The sequence below is a fragment of the Leucoraja erinacea genome, chromosome 37 (genome assembly GCF_028641065.1).
Source record: "Leucoraja erinacea ecotype New England chromosome 37, Leri_hhj_1, whole genome shotgun sequence".
NCBI classification, from domain to species: Eukaryota; Metazoa; Chordata; class Chondrichthyes; order Rajiformes; family Rajidae; genus Leucoraja; species Leucoraja erinaceus.
In genome coordinates this window covers 8,183,911-8,196,160 of record NC_073413.1, presented here as the reverse complement: position 1 = coordinate 8,196,160, position 12,250 = coordinate 8,183,911, and the positions used below count along the sequence as shown (strand labels likewise).

The 12,250-nt window shown below is 46.8% G+C and overlaps 1 protein-coding gene across 6 annotated transcripts in view; it reads left to right on the top strand.

Annotated features, from left to right (window-relative positions):
* fuz (fuzzy planar cell polarity protein) overlaps positions 1-12,250 on the top strand; it is a 40,972-nt gene that overhangs the window by 22,040 nt on the left and 6,682 nt on the right. For 2 of the 6 annotated variants that reach the window (XM_055663277.1, XM_055663272.1), the window contains 2 exons: positions 625-726; positions 3,815-4,235. In XM_055663277.1, the coding sequence (XP_055519252.1) occupies positions 625-726; positions 3,815-4,017 (305 nt within the window). In that variant the 3' untranslated portion in view covers positions 4,018-4,235. Of the gene's footprint in view, positions 1-624; positions 727-3,814; positions 7,434-11,638; positions 11,825-12,250 lie in introns of those variants that run through there. The other 4 variants (XM_055663274.1, XM_055663275.1, XM_055663273.1 and 1 more) reach the window with 4 other exon arrangements.

Sequence of the window (12,250 nt, the reverse complement as noted above, 5' to 3'; positions counted from 1 at the left end):
ATCCCCGCGCAATAATACTACCCCACACGAGACAGCAAGGGCTAACAAAATTGGGGGAATCTCCAGCTTTTTTGTGTACCTTCGATTTTCCAGCATCTGCAGTTCCTTCTTGAACATAGAGTAGCTTCATGTCTCTCGACATACAGAACGCCACAGGAGAGCCTTCTTCCCTTTGACTATCAAACTGTCCAACTCCTCCTTCTGTCGTGGGGTAGACTGACCCCCCCCCCGCTCCCCCAATCTTTGTACATCACCATTCCTTTCCGCTTGTCACTTTAATTTCATTTATTTGTGTTTTAAGACTGCTGGCAGATCAATTTCACCCAGAGAATGGTGAATCTGTGGAATTCTCTGCCTCAGAGGGCGGTGGAGGCCAATTCTCTGGATGGTTTCAAGAGAGAGTTAGATAGGGCTCTTAAAGATGGGGGATATGGGGAGAAGGCAGGAACGGGGTACTGATTGGGGATGATCAGCCATGATCACATTGAATGGTGGTGCTGGCTGGAAGGGCCGAATGGCCTACTCCTGCACCTATTGTCTATTGTCTAATTTTCCTCCTGGGATGAATAAAGTTCTACCGTATCGTATGGAAAGGCATTAACTGTGATTTATTTTATGTAACAGGGACAGTACTCAGTCCTGAGAGGCGCAGATCAGTTCTGCGGCAATTTTACACCCTGGCCGTCTCTGCGTACTTCCCAGCTGAAGCAAGTGAGGACAAACCTGGTAGGTGAACATAACCTCAATAGACAATAGGTGCAGGAGTAGGCCATTCGGCCCTTCCAGCCAGCACCGCCATTTAATGTGATCATGGCTGATCATCCACAATCAGTGCCCGTTCCTGCCTTCTCCCCATATCCCCTGACTCCGCTATTTTTAAGAGCCCTATCTAGCTCAAGAGAAAGTATCCAGAGAATCGGCCTCCACCGCCCTCTGAGGCAGAGAATTCCACAGACTCACCACTCTTTGTGAGGAAAAGTGTCCGTTCTAAATGGCTTACCCCTTATTCTTAAACTGTGTGTGTGGCCCCTGGTTTTGGACTCCCCCAACATCAGGAACATGTTTCCTGCCTCTAGCGTGTCCAAGCCCTTAACAATCTTATATGTTTCAATAAGATCCCCTCTCATCCTTCTAAACTCCAGAGTGTACAAGCCCAGCCGCCCCATTCTCTCAGCATATGACAGTCCCGCCATCCCGGGAATTAACCTGGTGAACCTATGCTGCACTCCCTCAATAGCAAGAATGCATGACCAGCCATGCAAATGGGCTTTTCCACCGAGCTCCCATGCTGAGAACGGCTATTCCAGTGGGTCCTGCCTGCTGTGAGCGTGGTGGACCATTTCACATCAAAGTAGGAACATTTCCCCATAGGAATGACTAGACAATGATCATAAAGCATTGTCCTAACAATGCTAGTTGCCAATCAAACTCAGGATTTCTTAGTGTTTAAGAAGGAACTGCAGATGCTGGAAGAATCGAAGGTAGACAACACTGCTTCCTCCCTCTTTCCCCTCAACCTTCCCAGCTCTCCTAGAGATTCAGATTCAGATTCAATTTTAATTGTCATTGTCAGTGTACAGTACAGAGACAACGAAATGCATTATTTTAATTGTCATTGTCAGTGTACAGTATAGAGACAACGAAATGCATTAATGCACAGATGCATTAATGCACGAAATGCACAGCCCACTGTCTCCGCCTCTACCTTTCTTCTTCCCCCCCCCCCCACACCCCCCCACACATCAGTCTGAAGAAACGTCGACCCCAAACGTCACCTATCCCTTCTCTCCATAGATGCTGCCTCACCCGCTGAGTTACTCCAGCATTTTTGTGTCTACCTCAGGATTTCTTAGATTGCACCCTAGAACTGATCACAATGTGGGTGCGTTTCTAAATCCAAATTTTATTATTTATTTATGTTATGGCATCGGATGGAAGCTGCATATCAAATCTCGTTGTGCTTATGTACAATAACAATAAAATATATTATTATTATTATTATTATTTAGTAACGCCCAGTGGCGGACTGGGTCTAAAAATATTGGTTGCCAGGAGACAAAGGGGGCCCACTTGATATAGGGGTGCCCACTTCATTAGGGGCCCACTTGATATAGAGGGAGCCCACTTCATTAGGGGCCCACTTGATATAGGGGAGCCCACCATCAAGGCCCCACTTGATATAGGGGAGCCCACTTCATCAGGGGCCCACATGATATAGTGGTGCCCACTTGATATAGGGGAGCCCATTTGATATAGGGGAGCCCACTTGATATAGGGTGCCCCACTTGATATAGGGGTGCCCCACTTGATATAGGGTGCCCACTTGATATAGGGGTGCCCACTTGATATAGGGGGCCCACTTGATATAGGGTGCCCACTTGATATAGGGTGCCCCACTTCATCAGGGACCCACTTGATAGAGGGTGCCCACTTTATATAGGGGTGCCCACTTGATATAGGGTGCCCACTTGATATAGGGTGCCCCACTTGATATAGGGTGCCCACTTGATCAGGGGCCCACTTGATATAGGGGTGCCCCACTTGATATAGGGGTGCCCACTTGATATAGGGTGCCCACTTGATATAGGGTGCCCACTTGATATAGGGTGCCCCACTTGATATAGGGTGCCCACTTGATCAGGGGCCCACTTGATATAGGGGTGCCCCCACTTGATATATAGGGTGCCCCACTTGATATAGGGTGCCCCACTTGATCAGGGGGCCCACTTGATATAGGGTGCCCCACTTGATAGATAGGGTGCCCACTTGATATAGGGTGCCCACTTCATCAGGGGCACACTTGATATAGGGTGCCCACTTGATATAGGGTGCCCACTTGATATAGGGTGCCCCACTTGATATAGGGTGCCCACTTGATATAGGGTGCCCACTTGATATAGGGTGCCCACTTGATATAGGGTGCCCACTTGATATAGGGTGCCCCACTTGATATAGGGTGCCCACTTGATATAGGGTGCCCACTTGATATAGGGTGCCCACTTGATATAGGGTGCCCACTTGATATATAGGGTGCCCCACTTGATATAGGGTGCCCCACTTGATATAGGGTGCCCACTTGATATAGGGTGCCCCACTTGATATAGGGTGCCCACTTGATCAGGGGCCCACTTGATATAGGGTGCCCCACTTGGTATAGGGTGCCCCACTTGATATAGCAGAGCCCCACTTGATATAGGGGTGCCCACTTGATATAGGGGTGCCCACTTGATATAGGGTGCCCACTTGATATAGGGGTGCCCACTTGATATAGGGGTGCCCACTTGATATAGGGTGCCCACTTGATATAGGGTGCCCACTTGATATAGGGTGCCCACTTGCCCACTTGATATAGGGTGCCCCACTTGATATAGGGGTGCATTGGGGGCCCACTTGATATAGGGTGCCCCACTTGATATAGGGGTGCCCCACTTGATATAGGGGAGCCCCACTTGATATAGGGTGCCCCACTTGACTTGATATAGGGTGCCCCACGTGATATAGGGGAGCCCACTTGATATAGGGTGCCCACTTGATATAGGGTGCCCCACTGGATATAGGGGAGCCCACTTGATATAGGGTGCCCACTTGATATAGGGTGCCCACTTGATATAAGGGTGCCCACTTGATATAAGGGTGCCCCACTTGATATAAGGGTGCCCACTTCATCAGGGGCCCACTTGCCATCGGGCAAGCTGACACCCTGGCCAATCCACCACTGGTAACGCCCCTGTATTGTGCTTGAATGTGGAGCTGTGAATTTTCAAACCCCCCCCCCACTGGTCGTGTACAGACTAATTTTCCCACCTTCCTCCAGCAGTTCTCCTCGAGGAATTCCACGCCGGCTTCACGCACTCGCCAACAGAGTGCTACGTCGCCGCCGACGACCACAAGAGCTACGGCATCCAGACCCGCCAGCACCAGCTGCTGCTGACCTTCACGCCCGAGACCCCCACCTTCACCCTGCGCAACATCGCCACCAAAACGCTCAGCCTGTTGACGAAAGAAGTGCCGTTCTGAGCCAACTGGGGAAGCAGTAGCTGCCCCCCCCTCCCCCCTGAGGCGAGGGGTGATACAGCTGGTGACCATGTCCCAGCTCACTCCACACCGCTACCTGGGAGGCTTCATCCCAGGCATGGTGGCCGTCGGAGTTCCCCAGCTGGTGCTCCCTCCTGGCTCTCTGGACTGTGCTCCTCAACGATGCTTGTGGTGCATCACCAGGCCCAGGAGTGGCCACGGTGAGTACTTGTACTTGTCCATGTTTCAGGCCGTCCAGTGGTAGGCCTGAAACCAGCCCTGCGAGCGGAACAGTGCCCCGCTGAGTTATGATCTGCCACATGCTCTCGGAAGAGGGAAGATGGGCGCTGGGGTGCGGCAGCACTGTGGCGCAGAGGTAGTATCGCTGCCTCACAGCGCCAGGGACTTGTGTTCGATCCTGACTACGGGTGCTATCTGTACACAGAGTTTGTACGTTCTCTCTGTGACCACGTGGGTTTCCTCCCACATTCCAACGATGCATTGGGTAGTTGGCTTTGTTAAGAATTGTAAATTGTCCCCAGTGTGTAGGATAGTGAGTGTAAAGGGATCGCTGGTCGGCGCGGACTCATTGGGCTGCAGGGCCCGTTTATGCGCTGTACCTCCAATGTCTGAAGTTCTCTAGCGACATCATGTCACGCAAGGTGTGTATTACCCGTGCCTGGTTCATGGTGACGTAGGTAGTGACGCGCGGTGCCCCAGAGTTTTGGCATTTGCAAAATCTTCACGCACCATCTGCGCGATGCGCAAATGACACCCAAGTGGGACAGGCCCTTAAGCTACACAAGTTTCTTGAAGTCTTTGCTGTTGCGCTGTTCTTTAACACTGAATTAGTCAATACATCCTCAGGACCTTAATGTTTTAACCTGTTTTCACAACATCAGTTGTTGTTATTTTGCTGTTTCATGCCACCATTTATTTTCGGACACCAACCCACAGAACCCAGATGTAATCAAAGCATCTTTGAACCACACACACCAACGAGCCACACCCTGACATAGAAAATAGGTGCAGGGGTAGGCCATTCGGCCCTTCGAGCCTGCACTGCCATTCAATATGATCATGGCTGATCATCCAACAGTATCCCATCCCTGCCTTCTCTCCATACCCCCTGATCCCTTTAGCCACAAGGGCCACATCTAACTCCCTCTTAAATATAGCCAATGAACTGGCCTCAACTACCTTCTGAGGCAGAGAATTCCACAGATTCACCACTCTCTGTGTGAAAAATGTTTTTCTCATCTCCGTCCTAAAAGACTTCCCCATCTTGGTCCTAAAAGATGACCATCACGTTTAACATCACAGGCTTTTGTAAAAGCCTTTGTTGTCAGAGCTGAGCCAGAACAGTTGGGATGAGCTAGTATTTGTCATGACCGTGTTTGTCGTCCATCATGGAATGATATATAAATGATACAACTTATCCATTTGTCTGTCACCTTGTCTACGTTCTCCAGCCAAGGAGGCTTGCCTTGTCAATGTCACAAGTGATAGGAGCAGAATTAGGCCATTCGGCCCATTAAGTCTACTACCCCATTCAATCATGGCTGATCTATCTCTCCCTCCTAACCCCATTCTCAGGCCTTCTCCCCATAACCTCTGACACCCGTACTGATCACAAATCTATCTATCTCTGTTTTAAAAATATCAATTGATAGAAACATAGAAATTAGGTGCAGGAGTAGGCCATTCGGCCCTTCGAGCCTGCACCGCCATTCAATATGATCATGGCTGATCATCCAACTCAGTATCCCGTACCTGCCTTCTCTCCATACCCCCTGATCCCCTTAGCCACAAGGGCCACATCTAACTCCCTCTTAAATATAGCCAATGAACTGGCCTCAACTACCCTCTGTGGCAGAGAGTTCCAGAGATTCACCACTCTCTGTGTTCATCTCGGTTTTAAAGGATTTCCCCCTTATCCTTAAGCTGTGACCCCTTGTCCTGGACTTCCCTAACATCGGGAACAATCTTCCTGCATTGAGCCTGTCCAACCCCTTAAGAATTTTGTAAGTTTCTATAAGATCCCCTCTCAATCTTCTAAATTCTAGAGAGTATGGCCTCCACAGCTGTCTGTGGCAATGAATTCCACAGATTCATCACCCTCTGACTAAAGAGGGTCTGACTGATGCCCCCAATATAGATTGAAACAAGAATCCATTCAAACCATTCCCCTCTCCCCCCAGCCCCAGCCCAAAAGCCATTGTTCCTCCTCTGTGTTTTTCTATTTCCCCCTCAAGCCCTGTTTAAGGGCTTCTATATGTTCTGTATTCATGCCTTCTATATTCCGTTGTGCTGAAGCAAAGCAAGAATTTCATTGTCCTATCTGGAACACATGACAATAAACTCTCTTGAATCTTGAGGATAGTTTCAGTCACCCTTGCAGGCAGTGGATTTCCAATCCAGAAGTTCTCTCTGTAACCAAAAACTTTTCCTGGCTTCTTGCCTCCTTGTATCTTTTACTGCCACTTTGAGCCTCTGGTCCAACTGAGCGATTTTTCTATTTATCCCTCTCGCCAAGCTCCAGTATCCATCAAATCTCCTTTCAACCTTTGTTGAAGTGATATAACCCCGGGCTAATCCAGAGGAAGTGTCTTTTCTTGTCCCCTGCTGTGGAACCAGGAGCCATTGATGAATGAGGTGCTAGATTAAGCAGCATTGCCTCGATTCACCTCGTACATGAACTGATCTGTTCTGTATTCATGCCTTCTATATTCCGTTGTGCTGAAGCAAAGCAAGAATTTCAATGTCCTATCTGGGACACATGACAATAAACTCTCTTGACTTGAAACTCCCAATTCTGATTTTCCCATGACACAACCTACTAAATCTAACGAAAGATCCGCACCATAAATTTCTGCCTTCCCCTCAACACAAGTAGTGGGCTGCACCAATGTACAGGGAATGGTATGTGCGTCTTTTCCTGAACGACTGTGTTATCAAGGACTTGCTGCATTATCTGTGCAGTAAGATGCAGTAAATCAGCTGCAGCCAATCGTAAGTTACAGCAGAGAGGGTCATTTCAGGCCACCTTGCTTCTGCTGCTCAAAAACAAGAGCTACAAAAATCACTCCCACATCTTCAGCCACAGGGTTCTTCAAAGTTCATAACGTGATGTTTCGAACGCCGTGAGGGTTCCTTTTTTCACTGCATTTTGAGTAAAGACATTTTTTTCTTAATCACCTCCTAATCCTTCTACAATTTCAACTTGAATGTCCCAAATTGTTGTCCCAAATGTCCCAATTTCAACTTGAATGTCCCAAATTGTTGTCCCAAATGTCCCAATTTCAACTTGAATGTCCCAAATTGTTGGAAAAACCAGATCCTTCTTCTGGGCCTCTGATTTTATATATCTAAATTAAACCTTGGTTCAAAGTGATCCAAAGAATGCAATGCAAGCTCAGCAAGTCAGGCAGCATCCCTGGAGAACATGGACAGCTAATGGTTCGGGTCAGAACGCTTCTCCAGTCTGAAGAAGGGTCCCAGCCCAAAATGTCACCTATCCACCCATGTTCTCCAGGGATGACCTGTAGTTACTCCAGCACTCTCTGGGAAAAGGTGTTTCCTCGTCTCCGTTCTAAATGGCATACTAAATATTCTTAAACTGTGGCCCCTGGTCCTGGACTCCCCCAACATCGGGAACATGTTTCCTGCCTCTAGCGTGTCCAAACCCTTAACAATCTTATATGTTAAATGAGATTCCCTCTCATCCTTCTAAACTCCATAGTGTACAAGCCCAGCTGCTCCATTCTCCCAGCATATGACAGTCCCGCCATCCCGGGAATTAACCTTGTAAACCTACGCTGCACTCCCTCAATAGCAAGAAAGTCCTTCCTCAAATTAGGAGACCAAAACTGCGCACAATACTCCAGGTGTGGTCTCACTAGGGCCCTGTACAACTGCAGAAGGACCTCTTTGCTCCTACATTGGATTCCTCTTGTTATAAAGGCCAACATGCCATTGGCTTTCTTCACTGCCTGCTGTACCTGCATGCTTAGTATTATTCATTCACAGTCTGAAGAAGGGTCTTGACCCGAAACGTCACCCATTCCTTCCCTGCAGAGATGCTGCCTGTCCCGCTGAGTCACTCCAGCATTTTGTGTCTACGGTTTAAACCAGCTTCTCCAGTCCCTTACTACATCATTCATTCATTCACTGCTTCAGAAATGTTAAAAGCACTTTCACACTAAAATTGTTCAAAGAATGTTTGCCCCGCAGTTTGATCACTTTAACTGGCTCCACTCCCCTTTAAGCACCCAGCTCCTATCACTACATTCCCTGACCTGTGTACAAGGGATATACCATTAATTATTTCACAAGGTCAGCTTACTGGCACTGAACAATGATCCCTGTGGCATCAATGGAACTGCATCACCCAGCTCTCTCTTTCAAATGCTGCAGGCTCTTAAAAATTAAGCATACTTGAATCTAATGTCTGAAGAAGGGTCTCGACCTGAAACACAGATGCTGTGCCTGTCCCACGGAGTTACTCCAGCATTGTGTATCTATCTTTGGTTTACACCAGCATCTGCAGTTCCTTCATATACATATACTCAAAACTAATACAAGTTAATTATATTTAATAGGACTGAGGGGTAACTTTTTCACACAAAGGGTGGTGGGTGAATGGAACAAGCTGCCAGAGGTGGTAGTTGAGGCAGGGACTATTGCAACATTTAGGAAATAATTAGACTGGTACATGGTTAGAACAGGTTTGGAGGGATTTGGGGCCTGGTGTAGATGGGACATAGTATTGGTCGGTGTGGCTAGGTTGGGCTGAAGGGCCTGTTTTCACACTGCATGACCAATGAATTTTCAGGAGTACTAGGAATGCAGAAGTGTGTATCTTGCTTAGTTCCAGAAGAATATTTTAAATTCTTCCACAATGCACAGTGGCAGTGAGAATAGATAAAAATAATTATGTCCTTATTTTACTTGAATTAAATGTATATTTTCTTCTGGAGACTGTGGCTTAGGCAAGCACCACGAGGCGGTGAAGAGTGGCCATTTGCTTAAGGTGGGATTAGTATTGGTTAGCTATTAAGTTACCTGGAGGTGGCAAGAGAAAGTTATGTGCACGCTAAATTCTGACCCACTTATTCTGAATGGACCTGCTTCATCCCCCTTGTGGAAGTCATCCAATTGCAGTGAAATAAACAGGCACAGAGACAGGGATTGATCATAATGGTTAATGTTTATCTAAATACTGTCCTTCATTGTACAATTCTTCAATTAAATGTTTTGTCATTTAACACTGATGAGGATCACATGGCTGCAAACAACACCGACACTCAATGTTAGAAGCCACTCCTCTAATGAGAGTGATTGCATTGTAACATGATGTTTCTACATGGACTCAGGTGGTCTCTGGAGCAGATTTGTTCAACTCTTGCTCTCCTCCAAAATGTAACCAGTTTTCTTTCCAAAACTACTAGACCCCTTGCAAGAGGTCCCGGCACCACTTCACCACAGGTTTCTCCTCAGTGGGGCACGTGCCTGCTTGAAACATGCCCACAGTTCCAGTCCAGTCAAAATCAATTGGATGTGAAGTAACCACTTCACCCCTGCCTCCACACGAGTCGTCGAGGTATTGGTATGTGGTCATCACACCACGTGATGGCTCCACACACTTTCTAGAAGGCCAATTGCTTCCTGACAAGACTATTGCCCACTCTCCACACCTCCTCAGTCATCTCTGGTCTCTGCCTCGTCCCAAACCCATGCACCCCCAACCAACTTTCACACCTTCTCCACCAAGTGCAGAATCCTTCCTCTACAATTCCAAAAGCTCTACTTCATGCCCATTTTTCCTTCTCTGCCATGTGGTATAAATCAGTAGCCCCCACCCACATCTCTATCATCATAGTGTCATTAAGATCAACATGGGTGGGGAGGAGATGGCGATCTTTATAGGTTGGTCACAGAAGTTTAGATCTGAACCCAAGATATTTTTGTGTAACAATTCATTTCTACGTCGACACTGCCAGTACCAGCATGGTGACCACTGTGCTGTAATCCTCTCAATGAATGTTAAAAAAGGTGAAATTCAGGCCTCATTGAAGTTCAGTGCAACCGACAGCCACCTCACAATTTTAAATGTGACCAGAAATTTCGATGTTCTCTCCACCGGCAGAACTCATTCACTAGGGGGACTGTGAAAGGCCAGAACTCTGTAATATAACGCAACTGAACGCGAGGCAAGGTTTAGAACAGCCAGGATCTAACCGGCTATCTCAGAACACAATTGGAAACTCGCCAAAACAAATAGGGAGCACAGAAAGAAAAATTAAAAAATCTCCAAGGTTGATTCTGGTGCAACGGGCACAGAGCTGGGACACAAGGAGCCTCTTTTCCCAACGTTCATAACATAAGAGGGAGTTAGATGTGACCCTTGTGGCTAAAGGGATCAGGGGGTATGGAGTGAAAGCAGGTACAGGATACTGAGTTGGATGATCAGCCGTGATCATATTGAATGGCGGTGCTGGCTCGAAGGGCCAAATGGCCTACTCCTGCACCTACTGTCTATTTTCACCCGGAGAAAACCCACATGGTCACAGGTGAGAAGGTGCAAATGTGGTGGTTTACACGAAGTTTGCAAGCAGCAAGAATTGGATATCACACACACCGTTCTTTCAATGATCCTTTTAACTACCCCCAGCTGTCCTAATAAATACATCAGCTTCTGAACAAAATGTTAAAATGCCAATGAGTTCAATCCTCTGCCATGTTAATTGCAAAATTACCAGCACATCTGCTTCCTCAGGACAAAGGCCAGAGCCACACAGATGAAATATTATATTATAGATCACGCAATATCTTACAGTCAAACTATGATTAAAGTGCTTCACATCACTGTTAAATTGCTTTAATACAGAACGACTCATTTTTTATCGGTAAACATGGGGGTTTTTTTGGACAAGGCAGATGGCTTCCAGGCAACACTCCTAATCAAGCTTCTTCCCACCTCTGCTTGTGGTGGGGAAAGCCATTCAGATCAAAGTCAGCAGGATCAAGTCCCCCCCCCCCCCCCCCCCATCAATGGGAATGCAAGATGTTTATCTACTGCCTTATCCAAGATGGTTGAAGGCTCAAGCAACATGGGAAGATCAAGTCAGTAGAAGGGTTTTTGCCCGAAACGTTGCCTATTTCCTTCGCTCCATAGATGCTGCCTCACCCGGCTGAGTTTCTCCAGCATTCTTGTCTACCTGGGAAGACCAATATGGGGCAACTATCCTCACCGGCAGGTAAAATATCTGGAATATCTCAGCCAAGACCCACATTTTCCCCCATTTCAAACAGATGTAGAAAACACACAAAATAATTCTCATAGTTGGAATTAATAGAAATATTTCCTTCTGTAAAGTACTCCTGAAGGTGTTGACACATCAGCATGTCAGAGAGCAGAGAATAGTTTTAGGCATCACTGTAGACTGGGAATCATATATAACTAAATAGTGAATTACAGAATCAAGGGATATGGGGAGAAAGCAGGAACGGGGTACTGATTGGGGATGATCAGCCATGATCATATTGAATAGCAGTGCTGGCTCGAAGGGCCGAATGGCCTACCCCGTACCTATTTTCAGATTCTTGGACTATATTTCAACAGGTGTCAGTTGCAATGGACTTCCTCATGAGGACTTCACTGTCAACTTTCTCAGTGTTCCCAAACACTTGCATTTCAACTGCATGCATCTCTTGAAATGAGCAGTGAGTTATATCTTCACCTTTGTACATCACAAATCCCCATGTTCACACTTAGAATGGAAACAGCCCATGTAAACCTCAGCTTAATTGCGCCTGGTTGCTAATAGTTGTGAATAGAGTTAAATTTACACAAGTGTAAGAATTCATAACAGAAATATTAAATAAAGAACAAAATGTACAATATCAAAACTATCTCCTGCCTTAACCACAGATCACAGGGACTATTCCTGATCTCAATTCCCACTATGCTACATCCCCCACTGACACATTTTTCGAAGAAATTGTGAAATATTGAAACTCGTTTGAATGCAATATCTCTCGGATGGGTGTTATGCATATACAGCATGGATAGCAGAGCAGGATTTGAGCTGTTTAAGAAAGAACTGCAGATGCCGGAAGAATTACGACTTCGGCCACAGAGGCGGGGGCCTTAAATTCATGACTAGATTTCAACTGCGCACATCAAACAACCAACAAGAGCACATTCGAGAAGAAATTCCACATTTAAGGAAGA